Source organism: Salmo salar, chromosome ssa22 (assembly GCF_905237065.1).
Source record: "Salmo salar chromosome ssa22, Ssal_v3.1, whole genome shotgun sequence".
Lineage (NCBI taxonomy): Eukaryota > Metazoa > Chordata > Actinopteri > Salmoniformes > Salmonidae > Salmo > Salmo salar.
In genome coordinates, this window is record NC_059463.1 from 29256557 (window position 1) to 29271452 (window position 14896).

At 41.5% G+C, this 14896-nt stretch overlaps 1 protein-coding gene across 3 annotated transcripts in view; it reads left to right on the forward strand.

The window, feature by feature from the left end:
• The first annotated feature begins 1038 nt into the window (after positions 1-1038).
• Positions 1039-14896, forward strand: part of LOC106583217 (protein cereblon) — a 29305-nt gene continuing 15447 nt past the window's right edge. For 2 of the 3 annotated variants that reach the window (XM_014167136.2, XM_014167138.2), the window contains exons 1-7: positions 1039-1118; positions 1222-1248; positions 1796-1818; positions 2143-3063; positions 3538-3614; positions 3720-3922; positions 4862-5011. In XM_014167136.2, coding sequence (XP_014022611.2) covers positions 2874-3063; positions 3538-3614; positions 3720-3922; positions 4862-5011 — 620 coding nt within the window. In that variant the 5' untranslated portion in view covers positions 1039-1118; positions 1222-1248; positions 1796-1818; positions 2143-2873. The remainder of the gene's footprint in view (positions 1119-1221; positions 1249-1795; positions 1819-2142; positions 3064-3537; positions 3615-3719; positions 3923-4861; positions 5012-14896) is intronic. The other variant, XM_014167139.2, reaches the window with a different exon arrangement.

A 14896-nucleotide genomic window follows, 5' to 3' on the forward strand; every position in this document is an offset into this window, starting at 1 on the left:
GTGCCTTGTGTGTGTTTTTTTTTAAAGTAGTTTCCACTATTCTTCTATTGATGCTTTTGCTCTATGAAACAAAATGGAACACAATTCTACCATCAGAGCACAACTCATGGACTGTATAGGGCACAGAGGAAAATCCTATATAATCTACGGGTTCCCTGGATCTTCAGTTTCACTATGATCAGAGTTTTTCTGATTATATATCTGTAAAGAGGACCGCAGATGTTTAGTGTGGTGAAAAATAACTTGCTCACAGAATTTTTAAATCTGTGTTTGATTTGCTTGATGAGATTTTAAAGGAAAGTTACATGGATGGAAAGTTTCACATTTTTAAAGTTGTGCACAAGTACAGTAAAATTTATTTTTTTGCTTGCTTTTTCCCAACAATGCAGTAATCAATATCAGTATTACTATGAAAAATACATTAAAAAGTCAAGTAGAAGAAAAGAAAACATGAGAAATAGAAATAAGTACACAAAGTAAGATATAGGTCAGTGACAATACTGTTTACAATAGAGCCCCATAGTGGAAGTGTCACAATACCCATAAAATCTAGCGTCAAAAGGAAATTGTTCCAGTCATTTTTCCACTAACATTTTCTCAGGATTTTAGAAACCCTTCAAATAAGGGCTGTTTCATGTAGACTTACCCTGGCATAATGTTTTGATAGCCATGTAAATCTTTTGGACAATGTGACTTTTATCAATATTTAAACTAAAATAAATGTATAAATATATTTGGCTCTATTTACATAAAGTTAAGTGTACATAAAGTAAAGTGTACATGGAGTCAGTGCAAAACTACTAAATAAAATAGAAGGGTCAATGCAGATAGTTTGTGTGGCCATTTTGTTAGTCTTATGACTTAAGTCTGCCCAATCTTTCTATTACAAACGGAACCCATAGACTTACACGGTTGTAGACAAACTAAACATACCTGAGCACAGGTGCATAATTCCAACATAAAATATTAGTTTATGTTCATCCGTTTCTGCCTACATCTCCCAGTGAGCACTGAGCTGAGCAAAGGGCAAGTTAATATGACGTTATTTTTGCGTTGGCACTATAAAGCCCCTCCCCTTTCTTCGTCACATCCTCTTTCAAGTTGGTGTCGCTTTAGTGGTAAGTCTTATTGTACGCTATCCCGAAACGAATCCAAACTAATCTGGAATAAGTTGTTGGCATCCATTGCATCTAACAACTTTATTATATATTTTTATTGCAGACACATCTCCACAAGATGAGAGCAAAGGTAAATTGATGAATATCAACTTATTGGCGGGTTTTTGTTTGGCTCTTTGTCACTACTCGTCAGTGGCTAGCTAACGCCAGACGAACCTTTCTCTAGCTTCCTTTATTTTATAACGTAACTGGTGTACTAGTATGGTAGTCTTTGTCTCAGGGTTAGCCTCGTCTATGGCGCTATATATATAACCTTACTGAACATAAATGTTAACGCGGCATGCAACAATTTCAACACGTTTTATGGAGGTAGTTACTCAACTGTAAATTAATTAGGCCCAAATCTATGGCATTCACATGACTGGACAGGGGCACTTGCCCGCCCACATGTTTAATAGGCTTGATATGCTACAGTCAAGTGGATTATTTTGGCGAAGGAGAAATGCTCACAACGAATGTCAACATTTGTCCACAAAATGAGAGCAAGTGCCATGTTTAACTTCACTGCATGTTTTGAATCACTTCAAATCATGCTCAGCAGTATGTTAACAAAATACTTTGCTTGTTTTGAATGTCGATTTTTCACTTGACAAGTTTGTATTTTTGATTTCTTACAGTGGAGGAAGAAGCGTATGCGCAGGTAAAAATCATTCATTGCCTTAATTCATACATTGGATATGACTGGTACAAGTTCTCATTAGCCAAACATGATGCTCCCTTGAGTGTACAGAGCAACTGATACACTGCAAGATTGGTTGGACTTGAGTTTGACTGAGAATCATGCTTAGCACAATTTCAGGCTCATTGAGTTCAATTCTGGGTGTACACTTTTTCTCATTGAGTACAGGTGGAGACTTGATCAGTGCAAAGTTAACTGTAGGGACTTTAACAATCTCAACTGATATGGCTGAGTAGTTTGGCATGTAATGTAGTGCTGTTCACTCATTGAAACTCTTGTCTGTAGGCTGAAGCGTAAAAGGCGAAAGATGAGGCAGAGATCTAAGTAGACTGGCCCATCCATACCCTACAGCTGTGATCTCCAAGCCCTCTCTGGTGACTGAAGTCTGCAGTCCATGATGTGCCAAGAGCTGAACGTGGTCGTCTGAAGCAAATGTTGCAATGGTGTAAAGGACAGATCCCGGCTACCAAGTCTTCTACCCATCAAATGGCTGCTGGCTGACGACCACTGGAGAATGGCGAGGAAGACTTGAGAATTGAATCTTCGGTCGTTTTTAATTCTGGCCTTATACCATCTGCCCTGCACAGCTGATTTGTTGTAAAGACCATAATAAATCTTTGGTTTACTAACCACAGTGCTCCCTGTTAATTGATTTATTGGTCATGTCTTTCAAGCCACATGCACCACGTGTGTTAGACCTACAGTAAAATTCTTATGTTATGAGAACACGAGGAAACTCTTGAAACCCTGTTGCAGCTGCCCTAGGTTGACAAGCTATCTACAGCTGTGGAGTATGAAATGGCTTGAGGTTTTGGGTAAGGGTAGCCCTTGGGATTATTTTTTTTTGGGGGGGGTATAATACGATCGTGCTTTGTGTCAAACAATGGCGCCTGTTCAGTTGCACAAATGTCATTTAATAGTACTTTGAAAAATAAAATTGCTTAGGGTTTAGATCAAATGAACAGTCGGTTTCGGAGCTCTTATCTAGTGGACTCCGGGGCCAAACTAATGGGAACATGTCTAGCACTAAACTAATTCCAAGGCCCAAAATGCATAATTGTGGGAAGATTAACTCCATCCACTTGGGCCCGACAGTGAGTCGTTTTGGATGCTTACCCTGCTATAGAAAACCACAGGCTATGGCCGACGACCAGGGTGGAGGCGACAATATCAACGACATGGGCAATCGGCTGCAACTCTTACCCGGTACAAATGGTTTTAATTGCATTGGTAGACTAGTGTACTGAAGCATGCGTTTATTGTAATAGGACCTTAAACGCATCTGTATTGTATTCAAAGAAACGAGGCCATACTTAATGTGACAGCATAATGAGCTCATTCAATCACTGTCGCAGAGAAGCTAATTTTATCTTCACAGATTGATTGCTTGTTTCAGTAAAATATATCTTGCTTGTTACAACTGTAAAATGGCTCGTTAGCTAGCTACCATACATGCTAATGTAATTTAATTCCCAGCTGCTAGTAATGTCAGTCTACTAATAATAGCTTGCCAAACCTAGGTTTTCTGGTCTGTGATCAAAGGTGATTATCTTCCAAATGCTTCATGTCCAACAGGGTATTGTCAACGCAATGACTCAGGAAATTGTTTTGCAATGGGGCAATTAAAAGTGAAAGTACATATTTGCTTTCCTATGGCCACTTTGACTATTATTCTTACAGAAAATGAAGAGATGGAGACAGAGGATGCAGAAAAACCAAGCTTAAACTTTGACCCGAGTCTTCCAACTTCACATGCTGTGGGTTTCATATTTACATCTACAAAGTATTGTTCAGCTGTATCACTGAGTATACAGTTCTTGGTTTTCTACACTGCACTAATGCTTCGGCCCCCCTCCTCCCAGTACCTGGGTTCAGACATGGAGGAGTTTCATGGACGTACGGTGCACGATGACGACAGCTGCCAGATCATCCCAGTGCTTCCATTCACAGCTGTCATGCTTATCCCTGGACAGACCCTGCCGCTGCAGCTCTTCAGACCGCAGGAGGTCAGCATGATGCGCAACATCATCCAGAGAGACCGCACCTTTGCTGTGCTCGCACACAGGTATAGAGTGAAGGGAGGGAGAGAAGGAGGAGGAGAGAGTGGGAATGGGCTCTGTTTAGGGTGATCACATGCCGGACAGCCCTGCATTTTGGCCCTTTGTCCCGCAACCAAACAATCATGTCCCACATTTTATCAACAAATGTGAGCACTTTGCTGATGTCAATGTTATGAACAGAGTACCCCATGGTGGGGGTGGTGTTATGATATGGGCAGGCATAAGCTACGGACAACGAACACAATTCCATTTATCGATGGCAATTTGAATGCCATTCATCCAACGCCATCACCTCATGTTTCAGCCTGATAATGCACAGTCACATGCACAGCCCCATGTTTGAATCAGTGGTGGAAAAAGTACTCAATTGTCATAAGTAAGTAAAGATACCTTAATAGAAAATGACTCAAGTAGAAGTAAAAATACTACTTGAGTGAAAGTATTTGGTTTTAAATATACTTATCAAAAGGAAATGGATTGCTCAAATGTACTTATCTATCAAAAGTAAAAGTATAAACCATTTCAAATTCCTTATATTAAGCAAACCAGACGGCACAATTTATTTTTTATTGACGAATGGCGTAGGGGCACACTATAACACGAAGCATTTGTGTTTAGTGAGTCCACCAGATCAGAGGCAGTAGGAATGACCAGGGAAGTTCTCTTGATAAGTGTGTGAATTGGACCATTTTCCTGTCAAAATGTATGGAGTTAAAAGTACATTATTATATTTAGGAATGTAGTGAAGTAAAAGTTGTCAAAAATATAAATCGTAAAGTACAGATACCCCCAGAAATTACTTTATTAGTAGTTTAAAGTATATTTACTTAAGTACTTTACACCACTGATTTGAATGCATTGGACTGGTGTCGTGTGTGTGATCACAGTAGGGCGTTCTTAATTAGATGTGTGTGGCTGTCTGTACCCCTCACCTCACCCTCCAGTGACACAGGCGAGGTGCATGCAGAGTTTGGGACGACAGCTGAAATCTATGCTTATCGGGAGGAGCAGGAGTACGGCATCGAGACTGTCAAAGTGAAGGCAGTCGGACGGCAGCGGTTCAAGGTCCATGAGATCAGAACCCAGGCAGATGGGTGAGAGGAACTAAATGTTACTGAACAGAACCACCTGAAACCTCGTAGAACCTGGGCGTAGTAATGAGGAAAACAGCTTATAGACAGAAGACCAAAATCTATCCAATCTGTCTGTCAGTTGAGCTTCATCTCTAAATGTAATCATCATTCTCACTTTCATAAAGGCATTATTATCTTCATGGCCTTATAAGTAGAGATGGTCCTTGTCCGAAATCCGTCTTGCCTACTACTTACTAAAACTACATACAGTGTACTAATAATACTGCATACTAGATCTTACTGTTTAATAAAAACACATGCATTTTAAGCAACAAATATCAACATACTACTCATCCATACTGAGAAGGTGTCATCTATTGCTCAATCGCACTTGTTCCCCGCCATTTGTACATTTTTGTAGAGCGCGTCCCTTATTCTGATTATCAGCTGTTATCAAACACACGTGGGTGTAAAAATACGATTCTCTTCCTCAATAGTGTGCAGCAAATTCTACTAGATGAAAAGCTGAAATTAGTATGACATCCAGGCATTTAAAACATACTCAATGAAAAAAATGTCACATACTATAAAACGTTCTATTTTCACATACCCTAAAAGCCTACTATTTAGAATGCAAGTATGGATATTCGGATATGGCCTTTATGTACAGTATGAATGAGCAACAAATATTTTGCATGTTATTCCACAAGATGGCAAACTCATTGTTTTTATCATTTTAGTAGAAAAGCATATTAGACACTATGGGGAGGTGATATAATATACTAGCCTTTTAAACAATATATATATATACTGACAAAAGCACATACAGTGCCTTCAGAACGTATTCATACACCTTGACTTATTCCATATGTTCTTGTGTTACAGCCTGAATTCAAAATGGTTAAGAAAATAAATGCATTTAATCCATCTACACCCAATACCCCATAATGACGAACTGAAAACATATTTTTGGAAAGGTTTACAGAAATATCTCATTTACGTAAGTATTCACATCTCTGAGTCAATAATTTGTAGAAGCACCTTTGGCAGCGATTACAGCTGTAAGTCTCTAAGAGCGTTCCACACCTGGATTGTGCAACATTTGCCCATTATTCGTTTCAAAATTCTTAAAGCTCTGTCAAATTGATTGTTGATCATTGCTAGACAACCATTTTCAGGTCTTGCCATAGATTTTCAAGTAGATTTAAGTCAAAACTGTAATTCGGCCACTAAGGAACATTCACTGTCTTGGAAAGCAACTCCAGTGTAGATTTGGCCTTCTGTTTTAGGTTATTGTTCTACTGAAAGGTGACTTAATCTCCCAGTGTCTGGTAGAAGGCAGACTGAACCATGTTTTCCTCTAGGATTTTGCCTGTGCTTAGTTCCATTTCTTTTTTTATCCTGAAAAACTCCATAGTCCTTAATGATTACAAGCATACCCATAACATGATGCAGCCACCACTATGCTTGAAAATATTGAGAGTAGTACTTATTCATGTGTTATATTTGACCCAAACATAACACTTTGTATTCAAGACAAAAAGTTAATTGTGTTGTCACATTTTTTGCAGTTACTTTAGTGCCTTTCAACATTGTATAAAATATTCTGGGCCCACAGAGTTTTCCATGCCAGTGAGCTTGGGACAGACACAACTGTAGGCTATTTGCGCAAGGGATAAAAAGCAGTGCTTGACTTGGGCAGGAGCTCATCGGAGCTGAGTACTGTCACTTCAAATGTTCTACTGCTTGAGCTCCTGTTTCTCTTATAGAATATTAGCTAAAAAATATTGTGGAGCTCCTGTACATAAATCTAAACAGTACCAGCACCCAAAATGAGTACTGTAACCTATTTCAGTCCAAGTCAAGCACTGATAAGAAGTAATCAGATAGGCTTATTTTATCATGTTTCCACTGGATCAGAGCATGACATTTTTCCCTTTCACGCTGGGTGGTTATCGAAAGGGAGAGAGCTGGGAAGATTTTTCAAATACATTGAGAAACTATTGTTATTCTCAATGGATGTAAAAACAGACTTTGTTTGCTTGCTGTTTGAGGTGAAGAAAACATTACTATGAGAGGCTCCGTAGGTCATTAGTGGTGGTGCGTTAAGCCAATCAGAAATACTATCAGATCCCCAAATTGGCACATTTATATTCCTACATTTGCGTGCAGGCCAGGTAGCCTATAGGCCCACTGCTATGCGTGCGCGTCCTTACTCAACATTGACAGGAGCGCTCCAAACAAAAGACAATGGCTACATTTACAAAACTCATAAATGGAATGAAACAAACCAAAACTTGTTTCTCACAAGTGTAGCATAGGTTGTGCACTCTGCAAACAATATGTCCACTCCGACAATAATAATGGGAAGACTGGAATAATAATATTGAATGCATTTAAATAAATGACCGTAACCAAAGTAACAAACATTGTAGATTAAAAATTATAGGAATTAATGGTAAATGTACTACTGGTGCTAAAATATTCATACCCCTTGACTTTTTCCACATTTTGTTAGGTTACAGCCTTGTTCTAAAATTGATTAAATATTTTTTTCCCCATCATTCTACACACAATACCCCATAATGACAAAACAAAAACAGATTTTTAGAAATGTATTACAAATAAAAAAACTGAAATATCACATTTACATAAGTATTCAGACCCTTTACTCAGTACTTTGTTGAAGCACCTTTGGCACTGATTACAGCCTCAGGTCTTCTTGGGTATGACGCTACAAGCGTGGCACACCTGTATTTTGGGAGTTTCTCCCATTCTTCTCTGCAGATGCTCTCAAGCTCTGTCAGGTTGGATGGGGAATATTGCTGCACAGATTTTTTTCAGGTCTCTCCAGAGATGTTCGATCGGACTCAAGTACGGGCTCTGGCTGGGCCACTCAAGCACATTCAGAGACTTGTCCCGAAGCCACTCCTGTGTTGTCTTGGCTGTGTGCTTAGGGTCGTTGTCCTGTTGGAAGGTGAACCTTCATCTCAGTCTGAGCTTATTCTCCATTGTAGAATAATTGTGAAGACATCAAAACTATGAAATAACACACATGGAATCATGTAGTAACCAAAAGAGTGTTAAACAAATCTAAATAGATTTTATATTTGAGATTCTTCAAAAAGCCACCCTTTGCCTTGATGACAGGTTTGCACACTCTTGGCATATTCTACAATGTAGAAAATAGTAAAAATAAAGATGTTTCACTAAAACAATCTCGGTCGACCAACAGCCTAACGACCAAACTCCAATGTCCTTTGATAATGCTAGTCCCGTGCAAATCGACATCCCTGTGTTTTGGGAGAAATGTCTGAGTTTCACAGATGTTGCGCGCGGCTTGAGCAAGAAAACAATAACTGATTAGATAAATTGAGCTAAGTGCTGCGCCTAAGCTAAATATGAATGGCCTACAGTTGAAGTTGGAAGATTACATACACTTAGGTTGGAGTCATTAAAACTTGTTTTTCAACCACAGGACCTTGTCAAGATGCTGGAGGAAACAGGTACAAAAGTAACTATATCCACAGTAAAACGAGTCCTATATCAACATAACCTGAAAGGCCGCTCAGCAAGGAAGAAACCACTGCTCCAAAACCGCCATAAAAAAGCCAGACTACGGTTTGCAACTGCACATGTGGACAAAGATTGTAATTTTTGGAGAAATGTACTCTGGTCTGATGAACTGTTTGGCCATAATGACCATTGTTATGTTTGGAGGAAAAAGGGGGAGGCTTGCAAGCCGAAGAACACCATCCCAACCGTGAAGCACGGGGGTGGCCACATCATGTTGTGGGGGTGCTTTGCTGCAGGAGGGACTGGTGCACTTCACAAAATAGATGGCCACATGAGGGAGGAAAATTATGTGGATATATTGAAGCAACATCTCAAGACATCAGTCAGGAAGTTAAAGCTTGGTCGCAAATGGGTCTTCCAAATGGACAATCACCCCAAGCATACTTCCAAAGTTGTGGCAAAATGGTTTAAAGACAACAAAGTCAAGGTATTGGAGTGGCCATCACAAAGCCTTGACCTCAATCCCAAAGAAAATTTGTGGTCAGAACTGAAAAAGCGTGTGCGAGCGAGGAGGCCTACAGACCTGACTCAGTTACACCAGCTCTGTCAGGAGGAATGGGCCAAAATTCACCCAACTTATTGTGGGAAGCTTGTGGAAGGCTACCTGAAATGTTTGACCCAAGTTAAACAATTTAAAGGCAATGCTACCAAATACTAATTGAGTGTATGCAAACTTCTGACCCACTGGGAATGTGATGAAAGAAATAAAAGCTGAAATAAATCATTCTCTCTACTATTATTCTGACATTTCACATTCTTAAATTAAAGTGGTGAAATGTATTTGGCTAAGGTGTATGTAAATTCCCGTCTTCAACTGTACATGTAGCCAATCAACTTTCACACGGAATGCTTTTGTTCATAGGCCTAAGACACTGCATGTCAGTGCAAGAGGTGTCACTGCGGTACCTGGTTTGATTCCAGGCTGCATCACATTCGGCCGTGATTGGGAGTCCCATAGGGCGGTGCATAATTGGCCCAGCGTCGTCCGGGGTAGGCCGTCACTGTAAATAAGAATTTGTTCTTAACTGACTTGCCTAGTTAAATAAATAAAGGTTAAATATATATATATTTTTTAAATGTGTATATGTTTTGTGCGTATGAATTGAATATTGCCAATGCATCAGTAAAAGATATTGAGCCTATTTAATGCAACCCTTGCTGTAAATAAATCGCAAAGCAGCAGCATACAACTTGTCATTTCCAAACGTTTAGGTAACTTTCTCATCCATAGCCTTAAAATGCATCTCAAGTGCAATTGCACTGTTTAGCTCACATGTGAAGGCTCGGGGTCAGTATGGCCCTATCACCTGGACATGTTGAAATACTGTATCTTCACTTCTAGAAAAAAAAACTCCAGGATTCCGTCATAATTGTCAATTTATTGGGGAAAAAGAAAGAATTACAGGGGGCAGTTTCGAAAAAACTGATCTCGTCCAAATCATCCTGGAATAAAGGACATTCTGGAGTAATAATTACAGAAGCAAAGTTCTCTAGTAATATTGTACTGTGTGAATAGGTCTTTGGTCACATGCGATGTGTGTGTCACAAAGAGAGCAAGGGTTGAGGCAATCGGGAATGTTTTTCCTGAACAAATTAGGGATTTCTCTAACAGAACCTTTCTGTCAGAAATGCCTGTAATTATGTTGCAGCTTCAGCAACACGGACAGCGCGATAAACACTTAGATTTTCTGTGGTGGTGTAACAACTGTCTTCAAAAATGGACCAAGGCGCAGCGGGAATGTGGATACTCATAGTTTAATTCAAAAGAGTAAAGCATCCACAGTGAAGAAACAATAAACAAGACAGCAACAGTTTTGCAGGCTAACTAAACACAGTGCAAAAACAACTACCCACAACCCCAAAGAAAAACACACACTCCTATATAGCACTCCCAATCAAAGGCAACTCAACACACCTGCCTTCAATTGGGAGTCCCAATCACCAACACAACCATTCACACACACAAAACCCCCTGCCACATCCTGACCAAAACTAACACAATTACGCCCTCTGCTGGTCAGGACGTGACAGTACCCCCCCCCTCAAGGTGCAGACCCCGTAATGCACCTAAAAGAAAAAACAAACCCCCAAACAAAAAAATATCCCCCTAAACAATAAGGGAGGGAAGGGAGGGTGGCTGCCGTCACCGACGGCACTGTGCTACACCCTCCCTCCCCAACCCACCTATCCTGGAAGTGGCTCAGGTGCAGGACGTGGACCTCGCTCCACCTTCGGCGTCGCCGACTTCGGTGGCGCCCGGGCAGATGGGCCACTCGGGCTGACCCTGGCAGACGGACCACTGGCTGGGCCGGAAGACATGCGGGCCACTCGGGCTGGGCCGGAGGACAGGCGGGCCACTTGGGCTGGGCCGGAGGACAGGCGGGCCACTCGGGCTGGGCCGGAGGACAGGCGGGTCACTCGGGCTGGGCCGGAGGACAGGCGGGCCACTCGGGCTGGGCCGGAGGACAGGCGGGGCACCCGGGCAGATCCGGGCAGTCGGGCCACTCTGGCAGCTCCGTGCAGTCGGGCCACTCTGGCAGCTCCGGGCAGTCGGGCAGCTCCGGGCAGTCGGGCCACTCTGGCAGCTCCGGGCAGTCGGGCCACTCTGGCAGCTCCGGGCAGTCGGGCCACTCTGGCAGCTCCGGGCAGTCGGGCCACTCTTGACTGGCGGGCGGCTCTGGCGACTCTTGACTGGCGGGCGGCTCTGGCGACTCTTGACTGGCGGGCGGCTCTGGCGACTCTTGATAATCCCCAGCCTGAGTCCATGGTCCCTCTCCGTCCAGGATTTGCTCCCACGTCCATTGGTCCATCACGTTGTACTCCTGTGGCTCCTTCCTCTTCCGCTGCTTGGTCCTTTTGTGGTGGGTAGTTCTGTAACAACTGTCTTCAAAAATGGACCAAGGCGCCGCGGGAATGTGGATACTCATAGTTTAATTCAAAAGAGTAAAGCATCCACAGTGAAAAAACAATAAACAAGACAGCAACAGCTTTGCAGGCTAACTAAACGCAGTGCAAAAACAACTACCCACAACCCCAAAGAAAAACACACACTCCTATATAGGACTCCCAATCAAAGGCAACTCAACACACCTGCCTTCAATTGGGAGTCCCAATCACCAACACAACCATTCACACACACAAAACCCCCTGCCACATCCTGACCAAAACTAACACAATTACGCCCTCTGCTGGTCAGGACGTGACAGGTGGTCGCTGCAGCAGGGAGGAGAGAGAGACAACCGGGTGCTAGTCAGTCATTCACTGTTTATTTTTTTAAACACAGCGCAGCAATTCTGAGCCCGACCCGGGACAATTAAATCCATTGCTGGTCGGACTCGCTCTAGTCATTTGTGTGTCTTAATTATTTAATCAAACCGTGGCTTAAAGCATCAGGCAAGCTCAGTGAATATCGTCGATTTGATTTAAAACACATAGGATACGTCAATATATGGAAAAATACATGTTTAAAATGTAGACCTTTTGATTGGTTGAAAGAACAGGGACAGCTCTAGAACCAAGACATGGAAAAAGAAAATAGGCTGCTGTCCCTGGTTATTACAATAGTCAACCGCTCACTGATACTACGAGTCGATATTGACGTAATAATAAGGAATTGTCCTCGACCATACCCACAAATTGGTGAAAACAAACATTCCTTCCCATGCACCCCCATTGTAAAACATCTAACTTCGTCGTCAATTTTCTGTGTAACAAAACATGCCAAAAATAGAGCCTGCAAGAAGAGTCCTGTGGCTTCAGGCTATTCTGTGTGGGAAATGTGAGGACCTGGTTTCCAAATAGGCTACACAAAATATGCAAAAGTATGTGGACACCCCTTCAAATATGTGGATTCGGCTATTTCAGGTGTTGCCAGGTGTATAAAATCGAGCACACAGCCATGCAATCTCCATAGACAAACATTGGCAGTAGAATTACCTTACTGAAGAGCTCAGCGACTTTCAACGTGGCACCGTCATAGGATGCCAGCTTTCCGACAAGTCAGTTGGTCAAATTTCTGCCCTGCTGGAGCTGCCTCGGTCAACTGTAAGTGCTGTTATTGTGAAGTGGAAACGTATAGGAGCAGCAATGAGATTGGTGTGGAAGAACTTGACTTGCCTGCACAGAGACCTGACCTCAACCCCATCGAACACCTTTGGGATGAATTGGAACACCGACTGCAAGCCAGGCCTAATCACCCAACATCAGTGCCTGACCTCACTAATGCGCTTGTGGCTGAATGGAAACAAGTCCCCACAGCAATGTTCCAACATCTTTTGGAAAGTCTTCCCAGAAGAGTGGAGGCTGTTTTAGCAGCAAAGGGGGGACCAACTCCATTTTAATGCCTATGATTTTGGAATGAGATGTTCGATGTGCAAGTGTCCACATACTTTTGGTCATGTAGTGTATGTCATGCAGCTATTCGCAAGTCCATATTTTGTATTTTGCATTAAGGAGACATAACATTTTTATATTATTGGTCTACAAGACCTGTCATTATTTTTCTCAGGAAACGGGAAGGAGCTTAGGTGGGAAGTCCCGGGATACCAATCACCGGTATCCAACCCTTCAGGGAGGATCATTTCTTAATAATTCAGGACAAAATGTTCAGACAGTGAATATCACACAACAGAAATTAAGGATCAATTTATTCAGATCATTATTCTTTATAGACACCAAAACTAGACAATATAATTCATTGAGAATGCTATAGCTACACATTTTAAAGTGAAAGTGCAATCTGCTGTATACTCGAGTGACCAACAGATTATCCATTATACAACCTAATGGCTGTTGGAATAAAAGAGTCCCCATTTTGATTTTCCTTTGAACAAGTCTCTTTCCCCTTGTCCGGCTGCTGCTGTGACTGAGTTTTGAGTGAAGGGGATGAGTACTGTCCCGTAAAATGCTTTCAAGTTTTAGGAGGATGAGTTTAGTGTACAGGTTGATGGCTGATTCTTGAACTATACCAATTATCCTTTCCGCCGTTTTGATCTAGGGCTGAAGCTTAACTTGGTCTTGCGGTTGCATGTTTCCAAACACGTTTATCAGACCAAAGGACCACACTCTGCAGGACAGATTTCTAGAACATTTGTAAAGATATGGTGATCGACATTAAAATGGTTCAGTTTGCTAAAAAAAATATATATATATTTTTCCATTTCTTTATCTTTGCAAAGGCACAGTGTGTTTGTCTATTTTGAGTCCCAGGTATTTATATGTGGTCACTCTATCGACTGATTCCCCGTTGATCTTCGTAGGAGGTAGTGGAGTTTTGTGCCTTCTGAAATCAATTTCCATCTCTTTGACAATCAGCGACTTCTTCCATAAATCAATGTATCTTTGGTTTGTAGCCTGTGATGGTTTGTAGCCCTTGTCACGCTTTCTTACTGTCCTTGTCCTTGAAAAGGTTTTCTAATTTGTCTTTGTATGCTGCCTTGCACTCCTTGATTTTGCTTTTCTTTCTTAAAGCTGCAATATGTAACTTTTGGGGGACCTGACCAAATTCCCATAGAAATGTGTGTTACAGATCTGTCAATCGCATTGAAAGCAAGTCAAAAGCTGTAGATCTGTTCTATGTTTGTTATTTCTAAGTTTCGTTTTTGCATTTTTTTTCCCAGCTTCAAACAGCTGAAAATACAATACTTTTCGTTATGGAAAATATATGTCACTGCGGTTTAGATTCTACACAATACTTGCTTGTTTTGTCACATAAACTGAAATTAGGCAAACTATTTGAATTTTACCAACCAGGAAATGACGCAGCGAATTCTGGATAGTGCATCTTTAATAAGCTTAAACTTGTCATTCGATTTTTCTATAGGCTATTGATATTGTTTGTTCTCTCATTATTAGACCTTTGGCTACCTTATGTTTTTACCTTAGGCCATTCAATTAACTTTTGAGATAGAACTCTGTTATATTCATTGTTTGACCGGGAGAAAGCCATTCATAAAATGATTAAACTTAGGCTATCAATATTACTGAAGGCTATCAAATGGAGAGAAGGGAATATAGGCTACATTCTTTTAAAACAGCTGGACCGAAGACACTATAGACACACTATAGCATTATGCCCATGCATCTGACAGAGAGAGAAAGTATTTTCTGACTGGGCATTTTGCGCTGCTTTGGTGAATTCTCTGCTCTCTCTGGCCTGCATTCCTCTCTTGCTATATAACATATTTATTGGAACAGGCTATAGGAATTGTCAACTTACTCGGAATGTCACTTGCGCGCTGCCCTGCTGTGCTCTGCGACACTAAATGTTTTACTGCGTGGTGCCAGTGAAGTTCAAATATGCGAAACCTTCGTCTGTCTCATCGCTATGTC